General features: G+C 39.1%; 1 protein-coding gene across 2 annotated transcripts; it reads right to left on the bottom strand.

The window, feature by feature from the left end:
- Positions 1–2: 2 nt before the first annotated feature.
- On the bottom strand, positions 3–27423 carry MYH2 (myosin heavy chain 2). Of its 2 annotated transcripts, none has more exons than XM_053569599.1 (40): positions 27287–27423; positions 27033–27075; positions 25399–25622; positions 25156–25299; positions 23176–23332; positions 21799–21826; positions 21601–21715; positions 21410–21502; positions 20820–20883; positions 20613–20711; positions 19714–19817; positions 18959–19097; positions 18493–18611; positions 18254–18403; positions 16630–16800; positions 16218–16527; positions 15545–15618; positions 14380–14467; positions 14176–14293; positions 12666–12789; positions 12441–12577; positions 10635–10890; positions 8868–9110; positions 8597–8773; positions 8369–8514; positions 8192–8282; positions 7716–8105; positions 6566–6692; positions 5768–5886; positions 5429–5625; positions 4522–4705; positions 4282–4447; positions 4059–4183; positions 3591–3899; positions 3300–3503; positions 2619–2744; positions 2356–2526; positions 2168–2272; positions 1954–2049; positions 3–287 (listed from the first exon to the last, which is right to left on the bottom strand). In XM_053569599.1, exons 3-40 carry the CDS (start codon positions 25600–25602, stop codon positions 135–137), a joined length of 5823 nt encoding a protein of 1940 aa, XP_053425574.1. In that variant the 5' UTR covers positions 25603–25622; positions 27033–27075; positions 27287–27423; the 3' UTR covers positions 3–134. The 2 variants fall into 2 exon arrangements, with proteins under 2 accessions (XP_053425574.1, XP_053425573.1); XM_053569598.1 differs by having other exon boundaries at positions 27219–27309.
- Positions 27424–27425: the final 2 nt, after the last annotated feature.

The following is a 27425-nucleotide window of genomic DNA, read 5'->3' as shown; positions in this document are numbered from 1 at the left end:
CATTGTTTGCAAAGTACCCTCTGCTTTTTATTTCCTTTGCAGTAGGGTAGAATAGACAAGAATCACAGAGGGAAATGACCAAAGATGTCACATTTTGTGAATCTCTTCTGTCACTCTGTAGCATCAGGACTTGATCACTCTTCACTTATGATTTTTGTGTGAACCTCCCGGCTCTTCACCCGCAGCTTGTTGACCTGGGACTCGGCAATGTCAGCCCGTTCCTCAGCCTCTTCCAGCTCATGCTGGATCTTGCGGAATTTAGATAGATTTGTGTTGGATTGTTCCTCCTGAGAATAAAAATGGAATAGTAAGGAACACATACTGCGCATCTTTCTAGACTCTTCAGACAGAAGAGAAGAAAGGACTTGGCATCTACAGATAAGCAAAATCCTACCATCTTCTAGATTTTGCTTACCATTGAAATTAATTTTATGATTTTGGTGGGGGGCCATTGGGGTTTCACTTCCCTATTTTTGCAACAAAACATATTAAAAGATATGTACCACATGTGAAGCAAGAAAAAAACACGAGAGAGAAAGAGGAAAGCAAGAATATGAAAGTCGTGGCTGTTAGTGCTCACTGTGAGATGACAATTCACTTGAGTTAAATGAGTATTCTTTATCATATTAAGGATGAATTTAGTAATAATTTTAAAAATGAGATAAATGTTGAATTTTATCAGAAATAATTTTGGCACATTTCAAAATGATGACAGTATTTTTCCTCCAACATTGGATGCAATGATTCTATTGACAGATTTGCTAGTATGAAATAATCCTTTCATTGTAAGAATTAAGCCTATTTAATCACTGGTAGACAATTCCTTTAATAAAGTAAGGGTTTTTCTACTTAGTAATTTATCTTTGCTATGACTATTCTCATGAGTAAAACTGCCATTAGTTCCCTCCCCCCACCGCCCCTTCTCTCTTGGACAGGTTTTGGTATGAGGGTTACACGATATTCTTAAAATGAATTGGACAGCTTTCCATCTTTTCCCATGCTCTTAAACAGCTTACATAGCTGGGGGATTATCTGTTCCTTGAAATTTTGCAAGACTTATCTTGACCTGGGTCCATTTACAACTTATTCAGCCAACTTGGTAATTTATATTCTACTAGGAAAACTATCAGTTTCTTCAGAATTTCAACTTCATTGACATATTTTATATTCTAAAAAATCATCTATTGTGTATGGCTTATCTCTTCTCATCCCTAATGTTGTTTGGATTCTCTCTCTGTTTTTCTTTGATTAAACTAGTTATAAGTATATTTATTTTATTAATTCTTCAGAAGTTATCTAATATTACTGAAATTATCAAATTAGAAAAGAATATATGCTAATTCATCAATTTCTATCTTTGTTTTTAACAGTACTTCTTAGTTCCATTGTTTTAGTATGATTGTTTATAATTCTTGATTGGATCATCAGTTTTTCCATTTATTTTTATTTTTGATTCATACCATAAGTATTTAAAGCAATGAATTAGCCTTCAAGCACAGCTTTGACCACATTCTATATGTTTATAAAAGCAGCATCTTTTTAATAATTTTATTTAGAATTAATACTTATTCAGTAATTATGATTTTTATTTCCAATTTAACGCAAGATTTAGGAAAGTTAGTCTTTTAATATGTAAGTACTTGAGAATTTTTGTTTATATCGTATTATCACTTTATAATTTTATCACACTTGTGGCCAGAGAATAAGGCCTGTATTATTCTGCTTTTAAATTTTTTGACCTTTCTTTGTGGATTGAAAGTTTACGTTTAAAAATCAAGCTATTGATGTTACAAATGATAAGCAATAAATATAAAAATGTACAAAACTTTTTAAGTACATAGTCTTCTATAAAGCAAGCTGCTTGTGTACTACAAAGGATAATAGATTTAATTATTTATTAGCTTTTCTTAATCTGAGGGCTTCCCTCTCCCCTTCTATTTTAAGAATACTTACAGCTTCCTCTGCTTGTCTCTTGTAAGATTTGACTTTCGCCTGCAGTTTATCTACCAAATCCTGAAGCCTGAGAATATTTTTTCGATCTTCTTCCGTCTAAAAGATCATAAAAATTGCAGGGCCTTACTTACTGAAGCACAGGACTATTGCATCATTGAATATGAATACTTAATGTATATTTCAGACACAGTTTAGGTGCTGAAAACTACTGTACCTGGTAAGTGAGCTCCTTTACTCGCCTCTCATGTTTACGCAGACCTTTGACAGCCTCAGCGCTACGCTTCTGCTCATTCTCAACCTCTCCTTCCAGTTCACGGACCTGCAAAGAAATAGGCTCTTAAGAACTCTGATCCAATAAGGCATTGGAAACAAATGGAAATAGGCAGATATTGGGAGGCCCACCCTGGCCTCCAGTTTCTGGATCTGCTTCTTCCCGCCCTTCAGCGCCAGCTGCTCGGCCTCGTCCAGACGGTGCTGCAGGTCCTTCACCGTCTGCTCCATGTTCTTCTTCATCCGCTCCAGGTGGGCGCTGGTGTCCTGCTCCTTCTTCAGCTCCTCAGCCATCATGGCGGCCTGTACAGCAAATAAATCAAGAAAGTCAAGAAAGCTAGAGATGTCAGGAAATCTCACTGGCAAACTAATAGAGAAATGTGCCTGTCACTCACATCGGTGATGGCCTTCTTGGCCTTCTCTTCTGCATTACGGGCTTCCTGGACAATGTCCTCCATCTCTCCCTGGATTTGGGAAATGTCTGTCTCCAGCTTCTTCTTGGTGTTGATCAGGCTGGTGTTCTGTTTAAAATTAGTTATCATTTTTAAAAATTGTTTTACCAAAATACTAAGTGGTAGCCATTTTTTGAAAAAAAATTTCAGATAAAAATTTGCAGGTCAAAAAATATTCCCTTCAATATTAAACAGTTTTTATGTGATACAGTTAAATAAAATAGAAATGTTATAGAATTTTAGCATTCATAATCTTCAAGTGCATAGTTCATAAGTAGACAAAATTGCTCTATAATTTCATAATTGCCATTTACCGATAAGACCATTCACAGGGATAAAAAATACGATGACTGTTCATAACATTCTATTTCTCCACAATAAAAATGTCAGTATTGATGAGGTTCAATAAAGACATTAGCACAATAGAATATAGAGCAGCCTTGGAATATTGTAGTAAGTGAATTAATAATAATTTTTCAAAATAAAACAGTGGAAGACTTTTTAATAATATAGTGAAAATTTAATAGAAGCATAAAACCTGGCTGTCATATAAAAAATTAAGGTTTATGTTTTCTGAGATACGTAAACATTTACTACAGGGAAATTCCTTGTGTTGAATCCTACCTGGGTGTGCAGGAGCTGGACGCGCTCACTGGCATCCAGGAGCTCCTGTTCCGCGATCTTCCTGCTCCTCTCCGTCTGCTCCAGAGTGGCCCGCAGCTCCTCAATCTCGGCCTGCAGCAGGTTGGCTCTGCGCTCTACCATGGCCAGTTGCTCCTTCAGGTCCTCCTGGCCCCGGAGAGCATCATCCAGGTGGAGCTGGGTGTCCTGTGGAACAAACAATCATTGAGACACCATGTTCCCAGGGCTGAAGTCACCCCAGTCATCCTGGGACCATCTGTAGGACCCCTTTACCTTGAGGATGCCTTGGGTGTTCCTGTAGTTCCTCAGGGCCTCGGCAGCCATGCGGTTGGCGTGGTTCAGCTGGATTTCCATTTCATTGAGGTCTCCCTCCATCTTCTTCTTGAGCCTGATGGCATCGTTCCTGCTCCTGATCTCAGCATCCAGGGTGCTCTGCATCGACTCCACCACTCTGACGTGGTTTCTCTTCAGCTGGTCAATCTCCTCATCCTTTTCAGCAATTTTCCTGTCAATTTCTGACTTGACTTGGTTCAACTCAAGCTGGATTCGCAGGATCTTTCCCTCCTCATGTTCAAGAGATGCCTTAATGACAGTAGGAGGTGACATTAGTAGGGAATGAAAGCATTCTGAAGGTTTTATGCACACCAATAATTTCATGCTACAAACCTTTTATTCAATCTACATAGGTGGACTTAATTCTTTTCTGAAATTCTTTGTTTATAATGTGCAATTTAACTGTACCTCTGCTTCTTCTAAAGCAGCCTGAAGTTCAGACTTCTCTTGTTCCACTTGTTTCTTTATTTTCTCTAGTTCATGGATACGTTTTCCTCCTTCCGCGATCTGCTCCGTGAGATCAGAAATCTCCTCTGTTGTTTGAGTAAAGGACGTTTGTTTGGTCAAACAGCTGACAGAAGAGAAAGATTCCAGCAAGTCAGTAATATTACGGAAAGTGAAAGGGACTTACGCTGTAAGTTTTTGTTCTCTCTCTTCAGGGTTTCTAGCTGATCCAAGGATTCTTCGTAGGCATTCTTCATCTTGAACAGCTCAGTGCCAAGGGAGCGGGACTCCTTCTGGGAGGCCTCAAGCTCAGCATGTGTTTCCTCATATTTCTGTTTCCATTCTGCCAGGATCTGAAAAACCAAGAGTGGTTACCTGCTGCAAAGACAAGAGAATGATGTAGGGAAGAGGGTGCTGTAGCAGTTACCTTATCGAAGTTCCTTTGCTTTTTGTCCAGGGCTGCACAGGCAGCGTTTGTTCTTTCCACATCAAGCATGAGGTCTTCCACCTCATTCTGCAGCCTCTGCTTCGTCTTCTCCAGGGAAGCACATTTGGCGTTCACGGCTTCTACGTGTTCCTCAGCAGCCTGCAGACGCTGGGCCAGCTTCTTCCTGGAAGATTACATATGTTTTTAGAGAGAAATGCACCATAATAAGAATTATGAACTATTACCACAGTGAAGAGTATCAGAAACTTCATATATTAATACTGTCCGTCCATCCATCTAACATATTATCAATGAGCTCCTATTATGAACCAGACACTGGGTACACAACAGTGAACAAGGCAAAAACGATCCTTTCCTCATCGAATTTACAAAAAAGTGACAGAGATAAACAATAAACAAGTCAGAGAATGCATAACAACACCTTGCAGATGAATGTCCAATGATGAAAAATAAAATAGGGCCAATGGTGAGCAACCACTCCAGGTATATAGGGAAGACCTCCATGAAGAGGTGGCAATTGAGTCAAGATCTATAAGAAGTTGGAGAGTGTGCCAGAGGAAGCTCTGCAGGGAGGGTATTCCAGAAAGAGGGAACAGTAAGTGCAAACCCCTGAAGTGGTGATGAGTTTGGTATGCTGGACAAACATACAGCATTAAGGCCTCTGATTATCTATGTATCTATTTGCTCTTCTTTGTTTCTTTATAAGCTAGTAGGCCAGGGGACCATGTTTTCTTTAGTCATATCTTATCTCAAGGTCTGATGGTAACTGACAAATAGAAGCCAATTAATGTTTGTGGACTAATTCACTGAATCTTTAAAGGCTGTATATTCAATCCAATTCAGTGTGCAAAGTTTTCTGCACATTCTGTCATGTAAGTGCACATACTTGGCCTCCTCCAGCTCCTCTGTGCGCTGGATGGCGTCCGTCTCGTATTTGGTCCTCCACTGGGCAACCTCGCTGTTGGCCTTGGACAGCGCCCTCTGCAGCTCAGCCTTAGATTCCTGCTCCTCCTCATACTGTTCCCGCAGCAGGTCACAGTCGTGGCGGGAGGACTGCAGGGCATGCGCCAGGGCGTTCTTGGCCTGTGTAGATAGTTACACCTTCATTTTACTAGATATTTAAATATTTAATTCTTAACTTTCAAAACCCTATAAAAGTTGGTATAACAAGTTCTATTCAGGATCAGCTCATGGAAAAAGAAATCAATCCTGGGATAATAGTTACCTTTATCTCCTCTTCAAGTTGTCTCTTTAATTCCTCAATTTGTTGAGTAAATGCTAGTTTGCCCCTGGATAACTGAGACACCAGAGCTTCTTTTTCATCAAGCTGGCGTGAAAATTCACCTGACAGACAAAAGAAATGGTACTTTTTTTTAAAGTGAAGTAAAAATTCTGCAAACCTCTGTTAAAAATAAACTTGAACTCTTATCCTTCTAAATTGACTACTCAGATGAATGAATCCTCCCTCTACTGACATCTCCGTGCTCAAGGCCAAATTTCGGTTCTTTATGGTGAAGCTTACATATCAATTTGAATGAATAAAAACAGCTTAAATTCTTTTTTTCCTTTCCATAATGAATTATTTCAAGGTTATATGATACTATGCAAAACCTGGTGACAACTGTCCAAGAACAGAGTTAAAATTTCCAAGTCTACATAGTCCTAGTTCCATAGGACTTTTGAGAGACTGGGATGTCCATTTCCTCACTCAGGAATTTACTGTATGTTGATATAAATAAAAAGAAACTTGGCCTGAAACAGAAGCCCTAAACTCATGCTAGAATGACCCCTGAACCCATCATCTCCTCTGTCAACAAATACTCTCAGCCTTCCTGGAATAGAGCTTGATCCAGTCCTATTGAAATCTTTATCTCCAGTATTGTCCCAAAATGACCTTGCATGTGAATCACACATGTTCTCAGTTGCTTTTATTAGGCTCCCACATCACCTAACCACATCATTTTTTAGGTTGTTCTTAACCACATCATCTCAACTTGCGGCATGTAGAAGAGGGGAAAATTACCAGATTCAGTCTGCAGGCGTGCTCTCTGGGCCGTGAGGTCATTGATGAGCCGCTGCTGCTCTTCTTCCTTTGATTTAAGTTCACTCAGTTGGTCCTCCAGAGTCCGACACATTTTCTCTAGGTTTCCCTACATGAGAAAAAGTCAAAGAAGGAAACAAAGACCTCTGAAGTTAATAATAATAATCTTTGCAGTTGCTATAATTTCTCCCCAGAAGAAAAAGTACAATATTTATTTTGACATATAAAATAAGTCAAATTCTCTAATATGTAGTGTAACGTATAAGAATTTTTTCTTTATATATTATGAAAGCTAATCAAGCTCTGTTCAATCTTAATAAAAAATTAAAAAATTATGTCCTAATTTTAAGATTTTGTAAGAATTTAATATTGTATATTTTCCAAAAGCATGTTTGAAAATACTTTGTTGCCATTATGTGTAATGAAACATTCTTTGTTGCATAATTGAAAATATTAGAGACCCGTGTTCTCCAATCAGATACCTGGAGGGCACAGATGACCTATGTTCAAAAGCTGGTGCTTAGTTATTGTCTTGAGACATTTACATTATACATTTACTAAGTTTCACATATACCCTTGTAAGATGCACCGTAGGTGTAATCCCATCAATCACCCTCCCTCGGCCCACCTCCCCCCTCCCTCCCCACCCTTTCCCCCTTCCCCCTATTCTTGGGTTATAACTCGGTTATAGCTTTCATGTGAAAGCCATAAATTAGTTTCATAGTAGGGCTGAGTACATTGGATACATTCTTGAGATACTTTACTAAGAAGAATATGTTCCAGCTCCATCCATGTCAAACGGTCTATAAAACCAGTGTATGGTGTCCCATGATCGCATTAATGTACACAGCTATGATTTAATAAAAAAAAAAAAATAAATAAAAAAAATAAAAAGCTGGTGCTATCTGCCATTTATTAGGGGTGTGACAGAGCTGATGTGCTTAGCCTCTTTGAACTTTTCTTTCTTTATATGTTACATGGACATAATACAAGCGCTAATATTTTTCCTGCTTACCTCCCTGGATTACTGCAAATAACAAATGACTTAACATACGTAAAGTGCTCTGTGTAAACTATGATGTGTCCATCACAGATTATTATAATAAATAACGATTTCCTGAATGTGTAGTACCTTGGCTTTGGAGACCATCTCTACATTACTAGCAAGGTCATCGATCTCCATCTTCATCTCGCTCTTCTCCTTCTCCAGCTTCTGTTTGACCCGCTGCAGGTTGTCGATCTGCTCCCCGAGCTCAGCCACACTGTCTGCGTGCTTCTTCCTCAGGGTGGCCGCCGTGGCTTCATGCTGCAGGGTGGCCTCCTCCAGGTCCCTGCGCATTTTCTGGAACTCGGCCTCTCGCTTCTTGTTCATCTCAATCTGGGCTGAAGTGGCCCCGCCAGCTTCTTCCAGCCGCTCGCTGATCTCCTCCAGCTCCCGGGAGAGGTCAGAGCGCTGCTTCTCTGCCTTGGCCCGCGAGGCCCGCTCTGCCTCAATTTCCTCCTCCAGCTCCTCAATGCGGGCCTGGAAATGATGAAAAATATAAACTCAGCTCCCTGGTGTCATAACTGTCCCCTTTTGAGCCAGACTGATGAAAATCATGTGCTTACCTGTAGCTCCTTGATCTTCTTCTGCAGTTGAATACCAAGGGCCTGTTCATCCTCAATCTTGCTTTGAAGATTGCTCATTTCAAACTCCTTCCTTTTATAAAAGGAGCAAAGGATGACAACAATTTAGTCTATATCTAACATTGGAAGAAAATTCATAAGCAATTCTTTCATACTTACTTTTTGAGCTTTTCATCAAGTTGCTGTTTCTCATTTTCAATGTCCATTATGGACTCTTGGGCCAATTTTAAGTCACCTTCAAGTTTCCTCTTAGCCCTTTCTAGGTCCATGCGAAGTTTCTTTTCTTGCTCCAAGGACCCTTCAAGCTAAATATAAATAATGTTGACTCAGAAGAGATAATTAGCTTCCCTTAGAAGAAAAGAGTTTCATTGATAACCCTAAACTTACATCATCCACTTGCTGTTCTAGCTTGATTTTAGCCTTGGTCAGGGTGTTGACTTTGTCCTCTTCTGCCTGCAGGTCATCCAGGGTCTGCTGGTGGGCCTCTTGGAGGGCCTTCTTCTCCTTGGTCAGCTTTGCAATGGTTTCATCCAGGCCTGCCATCTCCTCTGTGAGGTTTTTCACCTATAGAGGGTAAGGAAGGAGCTTAGTTGCTATCCGGCAGTTTAGTTGCATGGCAGACCTCTGTCTAATAGTGCAGAATATGTATGATTCATACCTTGTTCTCTGTGGCATGCTTCTCCTTCTCAACCTTGGCCAGTGTCAGCTCAAGGTCATCAATGTCTTTCTTGAGTTCTGAACATTCATCCTCCAGTTTTCTCTTCTTAGCCGTCAGCTCAGCATTGATCTCTTCCTCATCCTCGGCTCTCTCGGTCACCTCCTTGATTTTGGCCTCAAGCTGGATTTTGGTTTTGATCAGCTGGTCACACCTTTCCTCTGCATCAGCCAAGCCTTCAGCTTCCTTGAGTTGGAAACAAAATGAAAGTTGGAAAGGCCAAAAATGAGATATTTTACAATGATAAGAGTATAAATTTCTGCATTTGGTCCTTTGGATTTCCTGTGTTCATTTATTTATGTTTTCAAAAAGTTTTATTTCGTGAACCATTTGCTGAGTGCAATACATTTGCCACATGTGAGAAAACCAAAATGTACCAGTTGCTGTTCTGATCCTTTAGAAGTCAATTCTATAGTAGATTAAAAAACCTATATCCCAAAAGCTTCCATTAATGTAAAAAGGATTAATGACACAAGAGATCAGAGAAGTTAGATCAACTCTTTCATGATTTCATGAAAGAAGTGGTATTTGAATTGGGCCTTGAGAGAAGGGTAGGATTTGCTTTTCCAAAAATCAGCGTATTGGAAAGAAAAGCAGGTGGAGAAGCATTCCAGAATGACAAGATATAGCTGCTACTGAAATATTATATTTTTCTTTGTAGTATTAGAGGATGATTCTGATTATAATGCTCTAGTAACCTGCTGTTTCCAATTAAAGGGGTCAGGGAAGGCAGGAAATGAGAGGGACATTGGATTATATATTTATCAGTGATCCTTTATGTCAGCCTTTGATACATAAAAAAATAAAATGTGCTGCGTGTAACCAGGTAGTGAATATTGTGGTACAGAACAGATTCTAAGTAAATCTCAGCAACTCAAGAGACCAAAGGATAGATTTGAGGGAGGTGGAGTAGAAAAGGGCTCCTTTTCCTTCCATAATCTAGAAGAATGTGTTATTACACTGCCCAAATTTGATAGTAGAGACCACTCATAACAGAAAAAAATATATATTATTTTGTGATGAGTAAATTATACCAGAGCAATTTAGTTCACTCCAAATGAAATTCCATCTTATAAATTATATTTCTAAGTTGACAGAAGCAGGTTTGAAATGACTGATTCAGGAGTGAGCAGGCTGACAGAGACGAATTGAGGGTAGGCAGAGCAGCTTAGTCCTGATGCAGCAATCTGGATGTGACGTGATGGAGCACTGACCAGACACAGTTTGGAAAGAGCAAATCTGAGTTTTTGAGATCAATAACAAACAATAATTCAATAAAATTTGGCATATAGTGCTGGCATTTGTTGGCTGTTCATATTGGAATTTAAGACCTGTGGACATCTAGAAGAAGTTTAAAGGAGTTTCAGAAAAAATTACTCTGTACATGATATCCTCCCCTTAATATTTTATTTGGGATTGGTTCATTTTAAAATCACTTTTAATGACTACATTTTAAAGGAAAAATAAGCCATACATCCTGGAGTTTGATGAAATTATGTAGAACGGAAGATGAGGGACAGTGCTTTGTTGCCTGGTGTTGTTGGGGGGGGTGGTTAATGGACAATGATGGCATATATTAACCCTTTTTAGTGCCATTGGAGTGTTTAAACCTTCTCCTTCCAATAAGTATCTCCCATGCTGATGGGTAACAGCCAGAATTCTAGCACTTGCATCCTAATTAGTGATACCCAGGGTGATACCCCAACTCACAGCCTGGACCTGGAGCTGCAAGTCATTTTTTTCTTTCAACAGTGACACCATCTTTTCTTCCAGTTCCTTCCTTTTGGCCTCTGACTTAGCGAGCTCGTCTTTGGTTTTCTGGAACTCTTCCTTCATGGTGGCCATCTCCTTCTCAGTCTCTGCACTCTTCAGGAGGGGCTTGATCTTGAAATACAGCTTCATCCAGGGCCAGTGCTTGACGTTCATAAAAGAGCGGATGTTGTACTGGATGCAGAAGATGGCCTCCCTGAAATTTAATTGATGCAAATTAGTTATTGTGTAGAGGATAAAATGAGATCAAATCTTGATAGTGAGAGCTGGAGGTTCTGTACCACTTTGTTCCTCATCTACTTTTAAACATGCAGATGGAAGAAATTATATTTTCAGATAATGGTTGGAGTCTTGCCAATCTCTCATTTCTCTATCCATTTCTATCTATTTCTTCTCAGACTATGGCATGCATAAGAATTATCTGAGTGATTCTGGTATCCCACTTCCAGAGATTCAGATTCAGAAGATCTGGGATAGAGCCCGAAATATGCATTTTAAACACTGGTAATACACGTCCAAGGACCCACCTTGAGAAGAACTACTCTATACCAGGGCTTCCCAAATGTTCCTACTGTGTTTTGGTAGGAACAGCAAAGGGGGAACATGACCCTTAAGGGATCTGTGGGCCATGAGTTAAAAAAGCCTCAGAATTTCTTTGAAAATCTCTTGCTTTATATTTTAATGTGCATTCTGCTCTGTAATACCATATTTGCTTTAATCTAAATTTTTTAACTAATTCATCACCCTTATATATAGACAATTACTCAAATTGTGCATCATGACCAAAATTTATCATTTTTAAAGAAATATGATATAATAAAGATACTAACAGGCTGGACTCTGTGGCTCATGCCTGTAATCCTAGCACTCTGGAGAGGCTGAGGCAGGTGGATTACTTGAGCTCATGAATTCAAGGCCAGCCTGAGCAAAAAAAAAAAAAACCAGAGATATACCTTTTCTACTAAAAATAGAAAAACTGAGGCAAGAAGATTACTTGAGCCCAAGAGTTGGAGGTTACTGTGAGCTATGATGCCACAGCATTCTACCCAGGGTGACAACTTGAGACTCTGTCTCAAAAAAAAAAAAAAAGATACCAGCACAACTACAAGTGACAAAAATAAAATTTGTTTCATATATTTACATACACATACAAATATGTGGATGTACACAAGGCAATGTAAAACATACTTCTCTCTATGGAAATGGTCCTTGTCTTATGCACCCTAAAGTGTGAGACACCTGGTTCTGTAGCTTTCAAACACTGTCTCTGCACCTAATTAGATTATCCAGGAGCCTCATGCTTTGGTGACACTGCATTTACTGCAAAAAATCTTTCACAGATAAATACCCTTAATATTTTAAATCATGATAGTTTGATAATAGAAATTATCAAATAGATGAAGTTGTTTCTACATCCTATGGAAAACCACTCTTAAAAATACACATATACTGTTTGTTATGAAGTTCAATGTTCCTTATGTGATGACATAGCCAATAAATTCATCTGAGAACCAAGTGCTCATGCAAAAGGTCATTGCTGCTTCCTCACTGTTGTGTTTTCTCTTGTGAGATAAGAACTATGCACGCTTTCTGCTTCTCAGAGTTTCACCCATATGCTTAGAACGTGCTCCAAGGTGGATGACTGCTTCCTTCTTTGGTGTCCTTATCACAACTTAGTCTTAACTGTCAGCTACCTCAAAGCATTATTGAAGAAGGAAGATACGAATAAATAATATTCTTTTATACCTTCTCTCTACCATCCTCTGGTACTCCAGTCTTGCCAAGAACCCTCTGCATCTGGCCTGGGTTCGGGTGATCAGCTGGGCCAGCTTGTCATCTCTCATCTCCTCTAGGAGCCCCAGAAGACCAGCTTTGAAAAACACCTGTACATGGGCAGAGTTGCAGATCAGAAACTTCACATAAAGTTCAAAGAAACAGGAATGGCATCAGGTCAGATTTTGAGACTATTACCTTGGTGTGACCAAATTTATACTGGGTGTGGTCGATATCGATGGACCCAAGGAGCTTCTCAGAAGCCTTCTTGCTATCGATGAATTGTCCCTCGGGTATAGCACTTGCATTTAATACCTTGTATCTGTTAAAATAAATACAGCTTTTAGAAACTTGTTTTACTGATGACACAAATAGTAGCTAAACATTAAATGATTCACTAAAAAAATTGGAGCCTTTAAAAAGTTATTATTCTTTGTTCACAGGGAGGACATAGTTTACATGGATCATCAACGTATTGGCAATTAACTTTTACTGTTTTACCTTCCCTCCTGAGTGCAACTTTCCCTTTTGCCACATCAGACCCCATTCTCAGGAAAGGGCTTTATAATCTTGTTCACACTAAGGTGCAGATAAACAATAAAATGTAATGTGTTATCCTTGCTAGGTGCATTTGCTTTTTAAAATCCTGACTCAAGAGTGGCACCTATAGCTCAGTGGCCGGCCACATACACCCAGGCTGGCGGGTTTAAACCTGGCCCAGGCCAGCTAAACAACAATGACAACTGCAATGGAAAAATAGCCAGGCGTAATAATCTGGCACCTGTAGTCCCAGCTACTTCAGAGGCTGAGGCAAGAGAATCGTGTAAGCCCAAGGTTCCTGTGCGTGGTGACGCCACGGCACTCTACTAAGGGTGACATAGTGAGACTCTGTCTCAAAAAAAAAAAAGATCCTGAGTCCAGGAAAACTACTTTGGATTGAGAAATCTGGTAGAAGTTACACTTTAGCTGTAGGGAATTGCTTTAATCACCTAAAATCAACGTTCAGGGTGCTTTGGGTCCTGAGCACTGGCGTTATCTGTCAACTGCCCTAATCCAGACTTGAGAGAGACTATCTCCCAGCAGCTGCCACCCAGCCCTTTGCGCCCTTTGCTTCTTTGATTTCCAAAATTGGCTTATCTAGAGAAGAAAAAAGGGGTCTGAGGGGCTTTTTTTGTGACATATCCCCTCTGTTTCTGGGAAAAATAGAGGAACTAATATGTGAGAGAAAAAAATGATGACAGATGATACCAAAAGAAGTGACAGAAAATGACTTATTTGTAGCCATATGTGCATGGAAGAGGTCCTAAGGCAGTTGTTTACTAACTGTGTGACTTTGGACAAATAATCTATCTGAGCCTCAGCTTCTTCATTCTTACAATGAAGTTTTGATAATACTTACCTCTACTGGGTTTTAGGGAGAATTAAACGAGGTAATCCAAACAAATTAAGCACTCAAAAGGTAGTTCATAATTATTAAAGTTAATGTGTTTATCTATGAGCTAAGCTGGCAGCTTGGTGAAACCAATAAAAATTCTCCACAGCACTTAAAAATATGGTATACCTATTTTAAAAGTGTTTGAGACTTAAAAATTTACCTTTTTGTGACAAATTGAAAATAACAAATAGAGGCATATTTTTCACTAAATTGTTTTGCTTACATTAAATTCGCTCATGTTAAACTTCATGACACTCTGTAATTAGGACTAACCTCTGTTTGAAGTCTGCGTAAAGGATTCTGCTTGGGAATCCTTTCCTACAGATGCGGATGCCTTCCAGCACACCGTTACACCTCAGCTGGTGCAGGACAAGTTCATGCTCCATGGCACCTAAAAATTGCATATTTATCACTGTAGAGGTACTCAAAAGGAGGTGTGACAGTCACAATTTGCACTTGTATTTCAGAACTTCTTACCAGGAGTTTTGGTCTCATTGGGGATGATACACCTCACAAAATGAGGATGGGTACTCCTTAGGTTGGTCATCAGCTTGTTCAAATTCTCCTGTAAAATCAGGAAAAATCTTGTCATCTCAGACTTCAGACATGGTAATGAGCAGTTGGTGGTGTGTATAGAATCAATTCTGTAGCTGAGTTGAATGACTATGGACCAGTAAATGACTGTTTTCATCTGAGGTAACATCTTGAATGCTTCTCCTGAGATACAAGTTCCTCTGCAGTACATCTTCCTGCACTTGAGTTGCCAGGAGCTACACATAGAAAACATCCTGACAAGTGCTTCTTTTCAGTTTGTAACAGCAGCATCCTTTTCCCTACCTGGGTCCCTGGCCACCCACATGCATTTACAAGGCCATAGTCTTCCCATGATAAATGGTTACTCTTTCTTCTACTAAACTCCATAGTTCTCCAATAAGGAAATGCAAGTGTGCATCACATTTTGACTTTTCATTTTCCCTCATAAATATAGCTCACCATTTCCAGTTCTATCTGTTTTTATGGCATAAGGTTATCTACAAGGGAACCAGTTATAATTGAGAATTGACTGGATTAAGAGCAAGGGTACCATGTTAGCCTCATGACTAACTCTTGCAGACTAGCTGCTAGAATTCATTAGTGTAATTAGTATCTGTTAATCTCTCTGAGTACATATTATTGCTCTTTTTCATGACTCAGCTGGATTATAAAAGGAAGAGAATTGCATTTTACAAAACTTCTTCTAAAGTATTCTTCATTATTTGACTTAGCTTGAAAGCTGAGCTAATAATTTCTGAGTAATAACTTCTGTCCCAAGTTAGATCAACAGAGTCATTAGTTAGTATCAGTCCTTTTTTAAATGACTTATGCAAAGATCTTGGACTTTTAAAAACAAATTCCCAGGAGAGGGGAGAAGGGAGGAGGATTGGTGTTCTCCCACCTAATGGGCACAGTGTAAGGGTATATGTCACACTTATTGGGTACGGGACAGAACTAAAACAGGTTTTACCTAACAAACACAAACATTGTAACCCAGTCATTTGTATCCTCATATTAATCTGAAATTTAAAATATAAATAAATAAAATAAAATAATTTTTAAAATTCCCAAAGGTACTGTAGAATATCAAAAACATTTTCTCCCTTACCCTGAAAAGGGCAGATACAGTCTGGAAAGAAGAGCCCTTCTTCTTGCCACCTTTCTTGGCACCTCCACTTGCCTCTGGAAGGAAAGAAAAAAAAAATGTCACTCAAATATAGGCAGCACTACTTCTTGCTAATTTGCTGATTCCTGTGCTTTTATCAAGTGGAGCATTTTTCCACCCTACTGACCTGTCTGAGCATGAATGACTCTTTATTTTCCATTAAGTTTGCACTCACTTTTCTGGGATTCTTTCCCCATTGGGAAATGAAGTGAAGGGTATTCACCCTGCCATGTAGAGATGTATTCCCCAATATTAGGACATTTGAGGACACACTAACTTCAAAAATCATCAGTAGAAGCTAGCACTGAGAGTACATTGCTTTGAATATCCCCAGATAGTCAATGTGCCGTAGATGTAGAAGAAGGAGGAGAGAATCATAGAAGCTCAGGCTTTTCATTGGCTCAGAGTCAGATAGTTGCTCTCTGACCCTTTGCAATAGTGCCTTTGTCTATAGGATGAGCCACAAGTATATAATGTCAAGGCAGCCTACCTACTCAATACCAGAGAAACCAGGGTTTTGGCCTGCAGCCCTTCTCCCAGGGCTGTGAGATCAGCAGCCTCAACCTAACATAACATTTCTAATACCTAGAGAAAGTGTCAAACTTTTGAACATTACCTGCTTCAGCAGTTTGAGCCCCAGAAAAGAGGTTAGCCAGAGTCTTCACTGATGATTTCTGGTATAGCCCGACCACAGTCTCATTCAGAGGGTCCTTGTTCTTCTCCAGCCAGCCATTAATGTTGTAGTCCACAGTGCCAGCATAGTGAATCAGTGCAAAGTGCGCCTCAGGCTTGCCTTTGACAACCTTGGGCTTCTGGAAGTTGGCAGACTTGCCCAGGTGCTGGTCGTACAGCTTGTTCTTGAAGGAGGTGTCTGTTGCCTTGGGGAACATGCACTCCTCTTCCAAGATGGAGAAGATGCCCATAGGCTGGATTTAGGGCAAGATGAAGTGTGTAAGGATAAGTATGAGCTGCAGTGACAAGAAGCAGAGCTAATGAGAAGTAGTCGCTGGGTGGGTAGGACAGGATACCTTCTCGATGAGCTCGATGCAGGCGGCCAGGTCCATGCCGAAGTCAATAAACGTCCACTCGATACCTTCCTTCTTGTACTCCTCCTGCTCCAGCACGAACATGTGGTGGTTGAAAAACTGTTGCAGTTTCTCGTTGGTGAAGTTGATGCACAGCTGCTCCAGGCTGTTGAACTAAATACATATATGTGTTTACTTCCCTGTTAGGCAACTTGAGCATTTTTTTTTTAGAGACAGTCTCACTTTGTTACCCTCGGTAGAGTGCCATGTTGTCACAGCTCACAGCAACCTCCAACTTCTGGGCTTAGGAGATTCTCTTGCCTCAGCCTCCCGAGTAGCTGAGACTGCAGGCACCCGCCACAACAGCCAGCTGTTTTTTGTTGCAGTTTGGCCGGGACCAGGTTTGAATCTGCCACCCTCCGTATATGGGGCTAGCGCCCTACTCAACTGAGCCACAGGCGCCACCCCCCAAGTTGAACATTTTTAAAAATATAGAACTTTTCAATTTAAAAATATGTGTCAAGTGGCCTTCACATTATAGATGTCAAAGTCATCATCTTGAGGAGACTCCTTTGAAATAAAAACTAGAAAATTTGGAAGGTTTGAAAACATGTTGAATCTACTGCTCTGTTGCCATTGTATAGAAAATTCTGTCATTATTAATACTCTTTCTCTGCATTTGCTTAAGTTTACTCAGGTATTTGCCTGATTTCATACTTAATTATCACGTGTTTACTCCAAATTTTTATATTTTCAGGAGGGTTGATAAGTTCTTGTTGATTCATTCAGGGGCCAGCTTTTGGACCCATGAGAAGCTGGTTGGGAAGAATCTATCTTGCATGGAAGTCACTGTAGATAGCATGTCAAATGAGCAATAATTTCCAGCCTTGTTACTCTTTCATGTGAAGTGAAAAAAAAAAAATCAAGACACCAAATACTACATACAATATGATAATGCAGACGTGTATTTAAAATACCTACCCAAATGTTAACATTAACTAAGTGCAAATAGTGGAATTATGTGGAATTTTTTCCCTTGCTTTTCTAAATCTTCTGCAATACCCAAGTTTTGCTTGTATAATTAGAAAGAAAAATATAAATTTCTTTAAAACTATAAGCAAGGAAAATTTGTTTCATAGTCAAATATAAAATTTTATTCTATAATGTCATACTAATGAGTCTTAAAAGTTAATTACATTTATTAATGCTGTTTGAATTATTAATATTCATCTTTTCTGGGTTCTTATTATCTCTAAGTATTTCTGAATGATGTATCCATATATTCAAAGCATATTATGTGTTGCACAGGTTCACTCTCATGTTTCTATGTCAGCTTCATTTGTGGGGTGTTTTAGAGCCTCCTCTCCCACCCCCACGGCACTAACCAATACATAACCCTCTTTGGATAACACACCAAATTGGAAAGTCCTCATTACACTTACTGTTTCTCACAGAACTGGAATGGGCACTACAATAAATATTTAGCAGCTGCCCAGTTATTCTCTTTTAAGTCTTAACATAACTTTGGTGGTTATAAGAAAAAGGTCTTAGTATTCACAAGTTCCTTCTTATTGACATTTCCATTGTCTTGTTATAAGATCCTCTCATGAACTGACTGCTAACTCACATCAAAAATCTCAAAACCAGCGATGTCCAAGACCCCGATGAAATACTGCCTCGGCTGCTTGGTGTCCAGCTGCTGGTTGATGCGGGTGACCATCCACAGGAACATCTTCTCATAGACAGCCTTGGCCAGAGCACCCACCGCGTTGGTTACCTTGAAAGACAAAGAAAAAAGTCTTGAAATTATTAGAGTATTGTTAAAATGCTTTCATCCCAGGCAGTGAATTTGAATTATGCACTTACCTGTTCTACAGTTTGGCCTTTGGTGACATACTCATTGCCAACCTTGACCCTGGGATAGCAGAGGGCTTTGAGTAGATCAGCAGAGTTCAGACCCTGAAGATAAGCTGCCTTGTCAGCAACTAAAGGGAAGAGAGAATAGAACAATATTATTACTGTCCAAAGAAACCCACTTCCTTAAAAATATTTTTTAAGCCTCAAATATTTTGTGCACTGATTAGTCTATTTTCTTGAGCATTCTTGTCCATTTTTTCACTAAATTCTAGACCTTTATTGTGAGTAATTTGCCCTAAAGAACTTCAGAAATTATAGGAAACATCTATCTAATGCCCATAGTTCCTAAGGCATATCATTCAGATATACAGGTACTTTAAAACTTAATTCTTAAAAATGAATTTGCCTTTCCTAGGAAAACTCACAGACCATGTTTCACACAAATGTGAAATCATGTAGATCACACAGTTGATACCTTCAGTGCCATCTGGCTCTGCTTGCTCCTCACGCTGCTTTTGCTTAAATTTCAGATTTCCATAATGCATCACGCCCCCCGTCAGCTTGTAAATGGATACCTTTTCTTCATTAGTAAAGCCCAATATATCAATAGCACTCTGTCAATATAACCAATAGGATAGCTATTAGGTTGTAATCCATACCCATACTAGTAACAGTTCATGGTCCCATTCCAGACTTAATGATCAGACTGAGAAATTCCCAGCACTACAATGGGGCCATAGAGACTTGGTCCAACCAAAGGCCGACACAGAGCATTAGAATTATAGGTGCTTACCCCCTAAAGATTGCAAAAGTAAACTTAGAATGAGAATAAAGAAAGTTAACTTATGGAACTTGTTATTTTGAGAGGTAGTATTCATCTAATGCAAGTAGATTACAAAAAATTAGCTTAGGTGCATTCAGAGATGATAGATCTTTAGAAGACTATTAAGGAAAAGTAAAATGTTATAGGGGCACATGTGACTCCAAGGGACACACCTATGTTCATCCTTGAATCTTCATTTGCTGTTCTACTATTCACTAAATATTTATCTGGATGACCATTGCTCTGACCCTCCATAATAATTTCAATTTTCTTTTTTTTTTTTTTTTTTTTTTGTTGCAGTTTGGCTGGGGCCGGGTTTGAACCCGCCACCCTTGGCATATGGGGCTGGCACCCTACTCACTGAGCCACAGGCGCCGCCCAATTTCAATTTTCTTATGTCTACTTACATCTGTGGCCATCAGTTCTTCCTGATCATCAATGCTGGGCACACTGATTTCCCCTTGACTGACAAATGGATAATCATATGGGTTTGTGGTAATCAGAAGCATTTCTAAGTACATGGAACAGAGCAAAAATAAGCATAATTATTTTCTGCTTTAAAAGAAGAGATTTCTAGACACATTTTAAGACACTATATAATGTTTGGTTGAAAGATGATTGATGGGCACTGAGGGGAATTTAAAGGATATTTGGTACCACCTCAGACACACTGAAGTTGATGACATAGTATCTCTTATTGTTGCCTATTAAAAAAAAAAAAAAAACTACTATAATCCAAAGAAGATAATCACGTAATGGGAAAAGTTGTATTTATAAGGATAATCATTATAGTGTAGACAATATAAAATCCAGATTTGGAAACAATCTATATATCTTTAAAGGTAGTATGGTTACTAGAAATAAGTAAATTATGATCTGGAACTAAACACTGTGGCAGCCATTAGAAATAATACCAGGAAGCCGTATTTAGTGGCATGGAAAAAGCTATGATATATTATTGCCCAGCAGAAAAGTAGATTACAGAAGAGCATGCAACCGCGATGTCAGTGATGTAAACTGTATGGATGTACCCATGTGTGAGGATACGCATATAGAAAATGACTGGAATGCTATTCTTCCACGTACTCATAGAGATGGGAATTGGGGTGTTATTTTCAGTTTTCCTTTTGCTTTCTTTTGAATTTTTCTACTGAGTACATTTAAATTCATATCAAACTTACAAAGCAGTTTTAAGAAATAAATAGCATATAAACTTAACAATGTTCAGTTAAAGAATATTATGTTGAACCATGCACTGATAGGTACTGGTGCAGTAATTTGGGAAAAGGATGAAAATGTTTCTTACCAATTAATTCTGGTTTCTTGTTTGATGTGATCTGATAAAAAATATGATAGCTTCTTTCAGCCTTAAGCTGGAAAGTAACTCTAGACTTCTCTAACAGATCTGGAAGGAAAAGTATAAAAATTCATGTGACATGCAAATTTGATTTTTGGTCAATTTTATGGGTCATAAAAAGACAGAAATGATTTTAAAGGATATTGGAACACTTACATGTTTCAATATCAGCAGAAGCCAGTTTTCCTGTAGTGCCAAAATGGATTCTGATGAATTTTCCCTTGAAAGGAAAACCAATATTACCATCTTGTTTTTATAGAATATCAAATCTTTGAGAAAATTTAAAACACTTGAGATGCTAATGCTTTAATATTAAATCAATTCAGAGACTGTTTATGCTGGGTAGGAGAAGGTTTATCTCCTAGTTTGTAAGTAAAAGAATTTTATCTTTGATTTTAAAATTGTGAATATGATAGATATGTGAAGTAATGGACATGTTAATTAATGTAATATAATCATTTCATAATGTATATATATCTCAAAACATCACATTGTGCCCCATAAACATATACAATTATGTGTCAAATAAAACTAAATAAAATTTAAGTTTTGTATAATTATAAAGACAGATAAAAAAGAATTCAGGCAAAAGGTCGTATATCCTTAAGACAAGGCTTTGATTCATGTTATTACACACTGAGAGGAAAATGAAAGAACCATGACTTAGTGTAATGTGAACGAAAAGATTCGGAGAATATATTTTGACCAGTGAATAGTGTCTCTATCACAGTGGCCAAGAGACTTACAAAGCGAGAGGAGTTGTCATTCCTCACAGTCTTGGCGTTGCCAAAGGCCTCCAGTAGGGGGTTGGCACTGATGATTTGATCTTCCAGAGTCCCCTGCAAAGGCAAGAACAGTCCTCGCATCTGGGGCACAGAAATTTCTCACCCTAGAATCCCAGCAGAGCCTGGGTTCTGACCGTGGCAATCACACGCACCTTAATTTTGCCAGAAGTCGTTTCCTCCTTCTTCTTCTCCCCAGTGACTGCAATTGTTGCGAAGTACTGGATGACACGCTTGGTGTTCACAGTCTTTCCTGCCCCGGATTCTCCGCTGCCAAATCAAAACTAAATCAGATAAGATCCCAAAGCTAGCTGCTCCCACAGCCATGAAAAGAAAGCATAAAATCTACTTACGTGATCAGGATTGACTGATTCTCCCGGTCTGCAAAAGAGAAATTATAGACATTTAATATTGCTTTCTTCTATATTTGTAAATGGTAAGGACAAATGTATTAAAACTAAGTATGTTTCAGTCTGGGCGTTGCAATCCTTCGGGCTTGGTGGGCTGTAGGCCTACCACCTCTCCCTCTCCCCTGCTTCACCCCACTCCTATACCCATTTAAACAGAACACTGCCCCTCTTTATATTCAAGTCTTCTAAGAAATATTTCATTTGAGGAAAAATTATATGGGGAAAGTGTAAGAGATGATCACATTGGCTGTATTTTCCTGACGCAGCAGACATTTTCTTTTTCATACTCTACCACTAAATATGTATCAAACAGACTTGGCTCTTTATTTGGGTTTAGGTGCCAGTTTAAGGGAGGAACATTATTGCAGGTGCAAGAAGTAATGAAGAATGGGCTGTAGGAGATTTTTAGTGCGCCAGAAGGACTAAGTACAGTGTGATGGTGGGGAGCTTTGTACTAAGTGACCAAGTACTCACAGCTTCGGTCACAATTTTAGGGAAAAGGAAAAGTTGTTTTTTTTTGTTTGTTTTTTTTTTTTCATGTATTATTATTATTATTTTTTTTTTACTTTTTTTTTTTTTTATTGTTGGGGATTCATTGAGGGTACAATAAGCCAGTTACACTGATTGCAAGTGTTAGGTGAAGTCCCTCTTGCAATCTCTGAAGAGGAACTCTCTAAGCTCTTGCCAAGGTGCCACAAGTACTTTAGATTGACCTAGCTAAAACAATATTATAGGAAGCAGATCCTCGGCACAACTATTTTAATACCAGATGTAACCTTAAAATTGAGAGTTTGTTCAGGTTGGTTTTGAGCAAGGGCAATAGCATTGGTGCCGCCCTACCTTAGAGATGTTGTAATTTAGGATACTGAGGATAAAACCACCAAGACAGTTTTTATTTTTCAGTTTTTGCTCACAGTCTGTGTGTGTGTGTGTGTGAGTGTGCATGGGTGTTTTGCACATTCACATACACACACATATATATTTATATATATAAACACACAGATATATATACACACACAGAGAGATATGTTTGTATTCTTGTTCTGATTTATTTTTAAGTTTTTTCAGTCATTCAAAAGTAAATTGTAGAACTATGGCCAACCCTCTGTTGACTTTTAAAAATTTAAGAGAGCATTAGTAGTAATTTAGTACTAGGAATTACAAAAATCTTTTACATTCTCTCCTTCCTGGACCTTTTCCCTCACAAAATGCAGCCCCGACTAAAGGGGACAATGTCAAAAAGTGTGTTGAGATGAACGGGGGCCGCTTTCTCCTATGGTTCAGCTCCCAGAAGATCATGCACATATTCAGCTCACTCACCTGTCAGCATGAACTGATAGGCGTTGTCAGAGATGGAGAAGATGTGGGGTGGGGCCTCCTGGCGCTTTTTGCCTCTGTAGGCTCCCACCACCTCGGGTTTGTACACCGGCAGCCACTTGTAGGGGTTCACAGTGACACAGAAGAGGCCCGAGTAGGTCTATGCAACGAAAAAAGAAAGAATAACTGCCCAAAGGCCTTTCCCCATTACTAGTGCAACTCACTTATTAATTGGATTTTCGCAAACAGGAGCACTTTCAGTGAGTACTCCATTTCTTCAAGGCATCAGCATGAAAAGTAATTGGCAAGTTCAACACTGTGCTAGCAAAATCCTTGAGGGAAGGGACCGCAATTCAGAATTTTTATTGTTCTCCTTGGGGCTTGTCACAGTGATTTTCACATAGCAGGGGCTTCAAAAGAATGTTTGTGTGTGTATGTTTTAATATACACTATGAAACATTGTTATTGTTTTAAGGAAACTGGCGTGTATTTCATTTGCATTATTCAGATAATTCAAATTTATGAGAATATAAATTTTGACATAAGCTAAGTGTCCAACAGTAAGGGACTGGTTAGATGATTATGGTAAATCTTAAGGTAAAATGTAGGCATTTAAAAAAGTAAACATAAAAATATGTAGCAACACTGGGAAAATATTTACAAACTATTTTTAAGTTATAAGGAAACAGAACACAAAATATTATAAATGCATTATGATTACAACAAAGGAGTTTTAAAAATCTTTGACAATTGGTTCAGGACAGGCACCAACCAATGAGAATGGATGCTGACCCCATAAACAGCAAGTATACCTATGCCGACATTGCCCAGCTCAGTGTCAGAAGTAGCTAAAAACTGCAAAAATATGAAGGCAGCGTAATGCATTCAATTCAAAAATATTTACTGAATGTGTGTTATGTGCGAGGTAGGCCTCTGTCAGGCAGTAGAAATGAAACCTGAATGAGATGATGACCCTCAAGGAACTCCCAGTCTGTGTGGGGGACAGTTACATAAATGAAAAATCAGGGAAAAACATAGGACAGAAACAGCAGTGCAGAAATGACAGCACACAATACCCAGCTCCGCCTAGGGGAGTCAGAAAGGTTCTACCAAGGAAACCTTCAGATGGAGCTCCAGAGAGCAGGGACTAGATCACGTGGATACAAATTGCAGCTATTTGGGGGTAATGAAAGTGAGTAAAATCTTTAAGAAAGATTTCTTTCTTTCTTTTTTTCTTTAAGAAAATCATTTTTAAGTGTTAAAACATAAGTTTATTTTTTCCCTCTGGATGATTCTGGAGCTGAAATGGGAGGGTGAAAATGGAAGAAGTATTAGGCATGTTTGCCTGGTGTGGTGGCTCACACCTGGAATCCCAGCACTCTAGAAAGCCAAGGTGGATGGATCGCTTGAGCTCAGGAGTTCGAGACCAGCCTGAGTTAAGAGAGAAACCCTATGTCTACTAAAAATAGAAAAAATTAGCCCTACATGGTGGACCATGCCTGCAGTCCCAGCTACTCAGGGAGGTTGAGGCAAGAGTTTGAGGTTGCTATGAGCTATGGCGCCATGGCACTCAAGCCTGGGGCAACAGAGAGAGCTTGTCTTAAAAAAGAAAAAAAAAAAAACAGTGTATGGTGCCCCATGATTGTGTTAATGTACACAACTATGATTTGATTAAAAAAAAAAAAGAGGTAGGCATGTGGTTAAGATATAAACAGTAGCTGCTCAAATGTTTGCTCAAGGGATCTGTGGCAAACCCAGTGAACACCGACAATGGCCTTCCCCAGCATTGGATGAGAAGGCAAGGATGGAGTGCTGTTTGTTGGGCTGTGCTTTACAATACCAATATTGAACGTTTTAAGACTTATGCTGCTAGTGAAACCGAAATGACTCACTACTTATGGCCCATTTATACTACAATGGAAGCAACGGACCAATAAGGTCCATGGTGATGATGATGAGGACCACTGGTAGCCGGGCACTCACGTAGATCATCCAGGCTGCGTAACGCTCTTTGAGGTTGTACAGCACGGCAGGTTCATGCAGGTGAGTCATCATGGCCATGTCCTCGATTTTGTCGAATTTTGGGGGGTTCATGGGGAACACCTGGTCATCCTTCACTGTCAGAGTCTGGTAAACAGTAAAGATAACCATTTATATTAACTGAATGACCAAACCAAAAAAAAAAAAAATCAATAAAATGTGGCAGGCTCCTGGGACTCTACTCACTGCTCCCCCTTCAGTCTTCACTGTCACTTTCCCTCCTTCTCTGCTCTGGATAGTCCCTTTGACGAAGGATTCCTTGGGCTCAGCCACAAAGACAGACGTCTTGGCATCAAAGGGCCTATTCTGGGCCTCAATGCGCTCCTTTTCAGACTTCCGGAGGAAAGGAGCAGCCTCCCCAAAAACAGCCATTTCTGAGTCTGCACTCATGGCTGCTGAACTCAGAGGTCCTAAAGGAGATAAGAAATTTCACACTAGAGAGTCTGGACCGCAAAGCATACCAATAAATCTTTATGTTGATTATATTTCCTAGGAATCCCACTAAGTAAGTCTACTGTACACTGTGTTACAGCTACTGAAACAAACATAGTCACAAGAACTAAAATGTATCAGGTGGTCGCTATGCACCCAATACAGTATTCAGGGCTTTATGTCCATTATCATCCTCCAAGACTTGCATTCTAATCAGGAAACTGGGTTCTAATCTCAGTGCTGCTGTGAAGTGGCTTGTGATGTTGAGTAAGTTACTTGATCTTTTTTAGCCTAAGTATCTCCATCTTTAGAACAAGGGTTATAATCTCTGCCTTTCTCAATTCACAGCCCATGAGATATGGTGATGATATTTTGGCAAAAGAAAAAATTAAATATTGACTGAGAAAGTAATTTGAAATAGTTACAGCTACCATTTATATATAAAATGTCATAAAATTTCATGTCTTGCCATGTAACATAAGAGAACTTTATTTCTTCCTTTAGATGCCCAGATTTGCTCAAATTTAGTGGACTATGGAGAATTATAATTTTACTTTTTTTTTCTTTTAGTTGGATACTTAGTAGACTTTCTCTAACAATTTCTAAGCATATCAAATATACTAATTGGTTTAACCCAGGTAAGCTAATTAAGGATAAAAACCATAGCCAATGTTATCCTCATTTTTCTACATTGGAGGGCTCCCTTTGCTATTCCAAATTTCCTTCTAAATAATGCAGGCTCTGTTTTCTTCATTCTATGGCATCTGCAGGTTGCTGGTGGTACCAGTAGAACGAAAGGTTTGGCAAAGAGTACTATTGCAGTCATTACATGATCAAATTACTTGAAACTCATTTTAATCAGCTATCCCGGTCTCTCTCTTTAGAAATGCAGCGTGTAGTGGTAAAGCAGATTAATACTTCTGCTATATATAACAAAAATTCCAGTGTTTTGTTTTCATACAGCACTCAGCATTGTGTAAGGCGACTTTCTACAAGGTCTTCTTAAGAAGTTTAAAGGAAACATTGTCCTAGGTACTTTCTTTCTTATTTTTTGGATATCATGTTTACTAAATGATTCTGTTTCTAATAGCAGGATACATTTTTATCAAATCTGAGATTCAGATTTTTTAATGCAGAGACAAAAGATTCTGTTGAAAAGGGATTCTTTTGCTCAGAAGTCATCCCAGCTGTGTTTGAGTCATAAATGTGGATTTTTGCATTGTCTTAAAAGGAAAATCTTCTCTTTTCCTCTCCAGCTCTTTTCCCAAGGTACAGTTATTAGAGGGTATTTACTGAGACAAGCACTTTCGTAAAGGTTGCTAAGTGACATAAATCCATCCCAGATGCTCTTGCATTCTCCTCCAGGGACTGGTTAGTCCAAATCTTACCTTGTTAGCAAGTGAGAAGATGTAGCCTGGAAGTGAGACAGTTCTGTAAAAGAAAAGGGGAAAACACTTGATTAGTTAACCAAAAAAAAAAAGGGACAGGAGTCTTATTTACCACATTACTTGCTATTGTAAACGGAAGGCACAAAATTTGTAGATTTAAAATGTGCAGTTCGAGAGGAGCAGTACCAGAACTAGCAGCTGCTGCCGACACTGGGCAGTGTCCCTCTTGAAAGACCCATCCTGTTCCCACTTACCTTGGAGCTTTTTAAAGCTGGACGAGTCAGCCTCATTCCAAGGGCTCTTTTATATGGATAGCTATGGAAACAATGCAGCTGCCTCTTCTTTCTTAAGTCAAGGAATTGTTTGGCAAAATACCTCTTGGCAATCTAGCGT

This window comes from Nycticebus coucang, chromosome 18 (assembly GCF_027406575.1).
Source record: "Nycticebus coucang isolate mNycCou1 chromosome 18, mNycCou1.pri, whole genome shotgun sequence".
Taxonomy (NCBI): Eukaryota; Metazoa; Chordata; class Mammalia; order Primates; family Lorisidae; genus Nycticebus; species Nycticebus coucang.
This window is presented reverse-complemented; position numbering and strand designations above follow the sequence as displayed.

Excerpts from the sequence above, each read along its gene's own strand:
- MYH2 (XM_053569599.1), bottom strand. The coding sequence starts at position 25,602 with ATGAGTGCAGACTCAGAAATGGCTGTTTTTGGGGAGGCTGCTCCTTTC. Across the intron at positions 9,111-10,634 it reads TGCAGCTCCAGGTCCAGGCT|GAAGCTGAAGGCTTGGCTGA; the intron begins GTGAGTTGGGGT and ends TTCCAACTCAAG. Across the intron at positions 2,050-2,167 it reads TAAAGGAGCTCACTTACCAG|ACGGAAGAAGATCGAAAAAA; the intron begins GTACAGTAGTTT and ends ATGATCTTTTAG.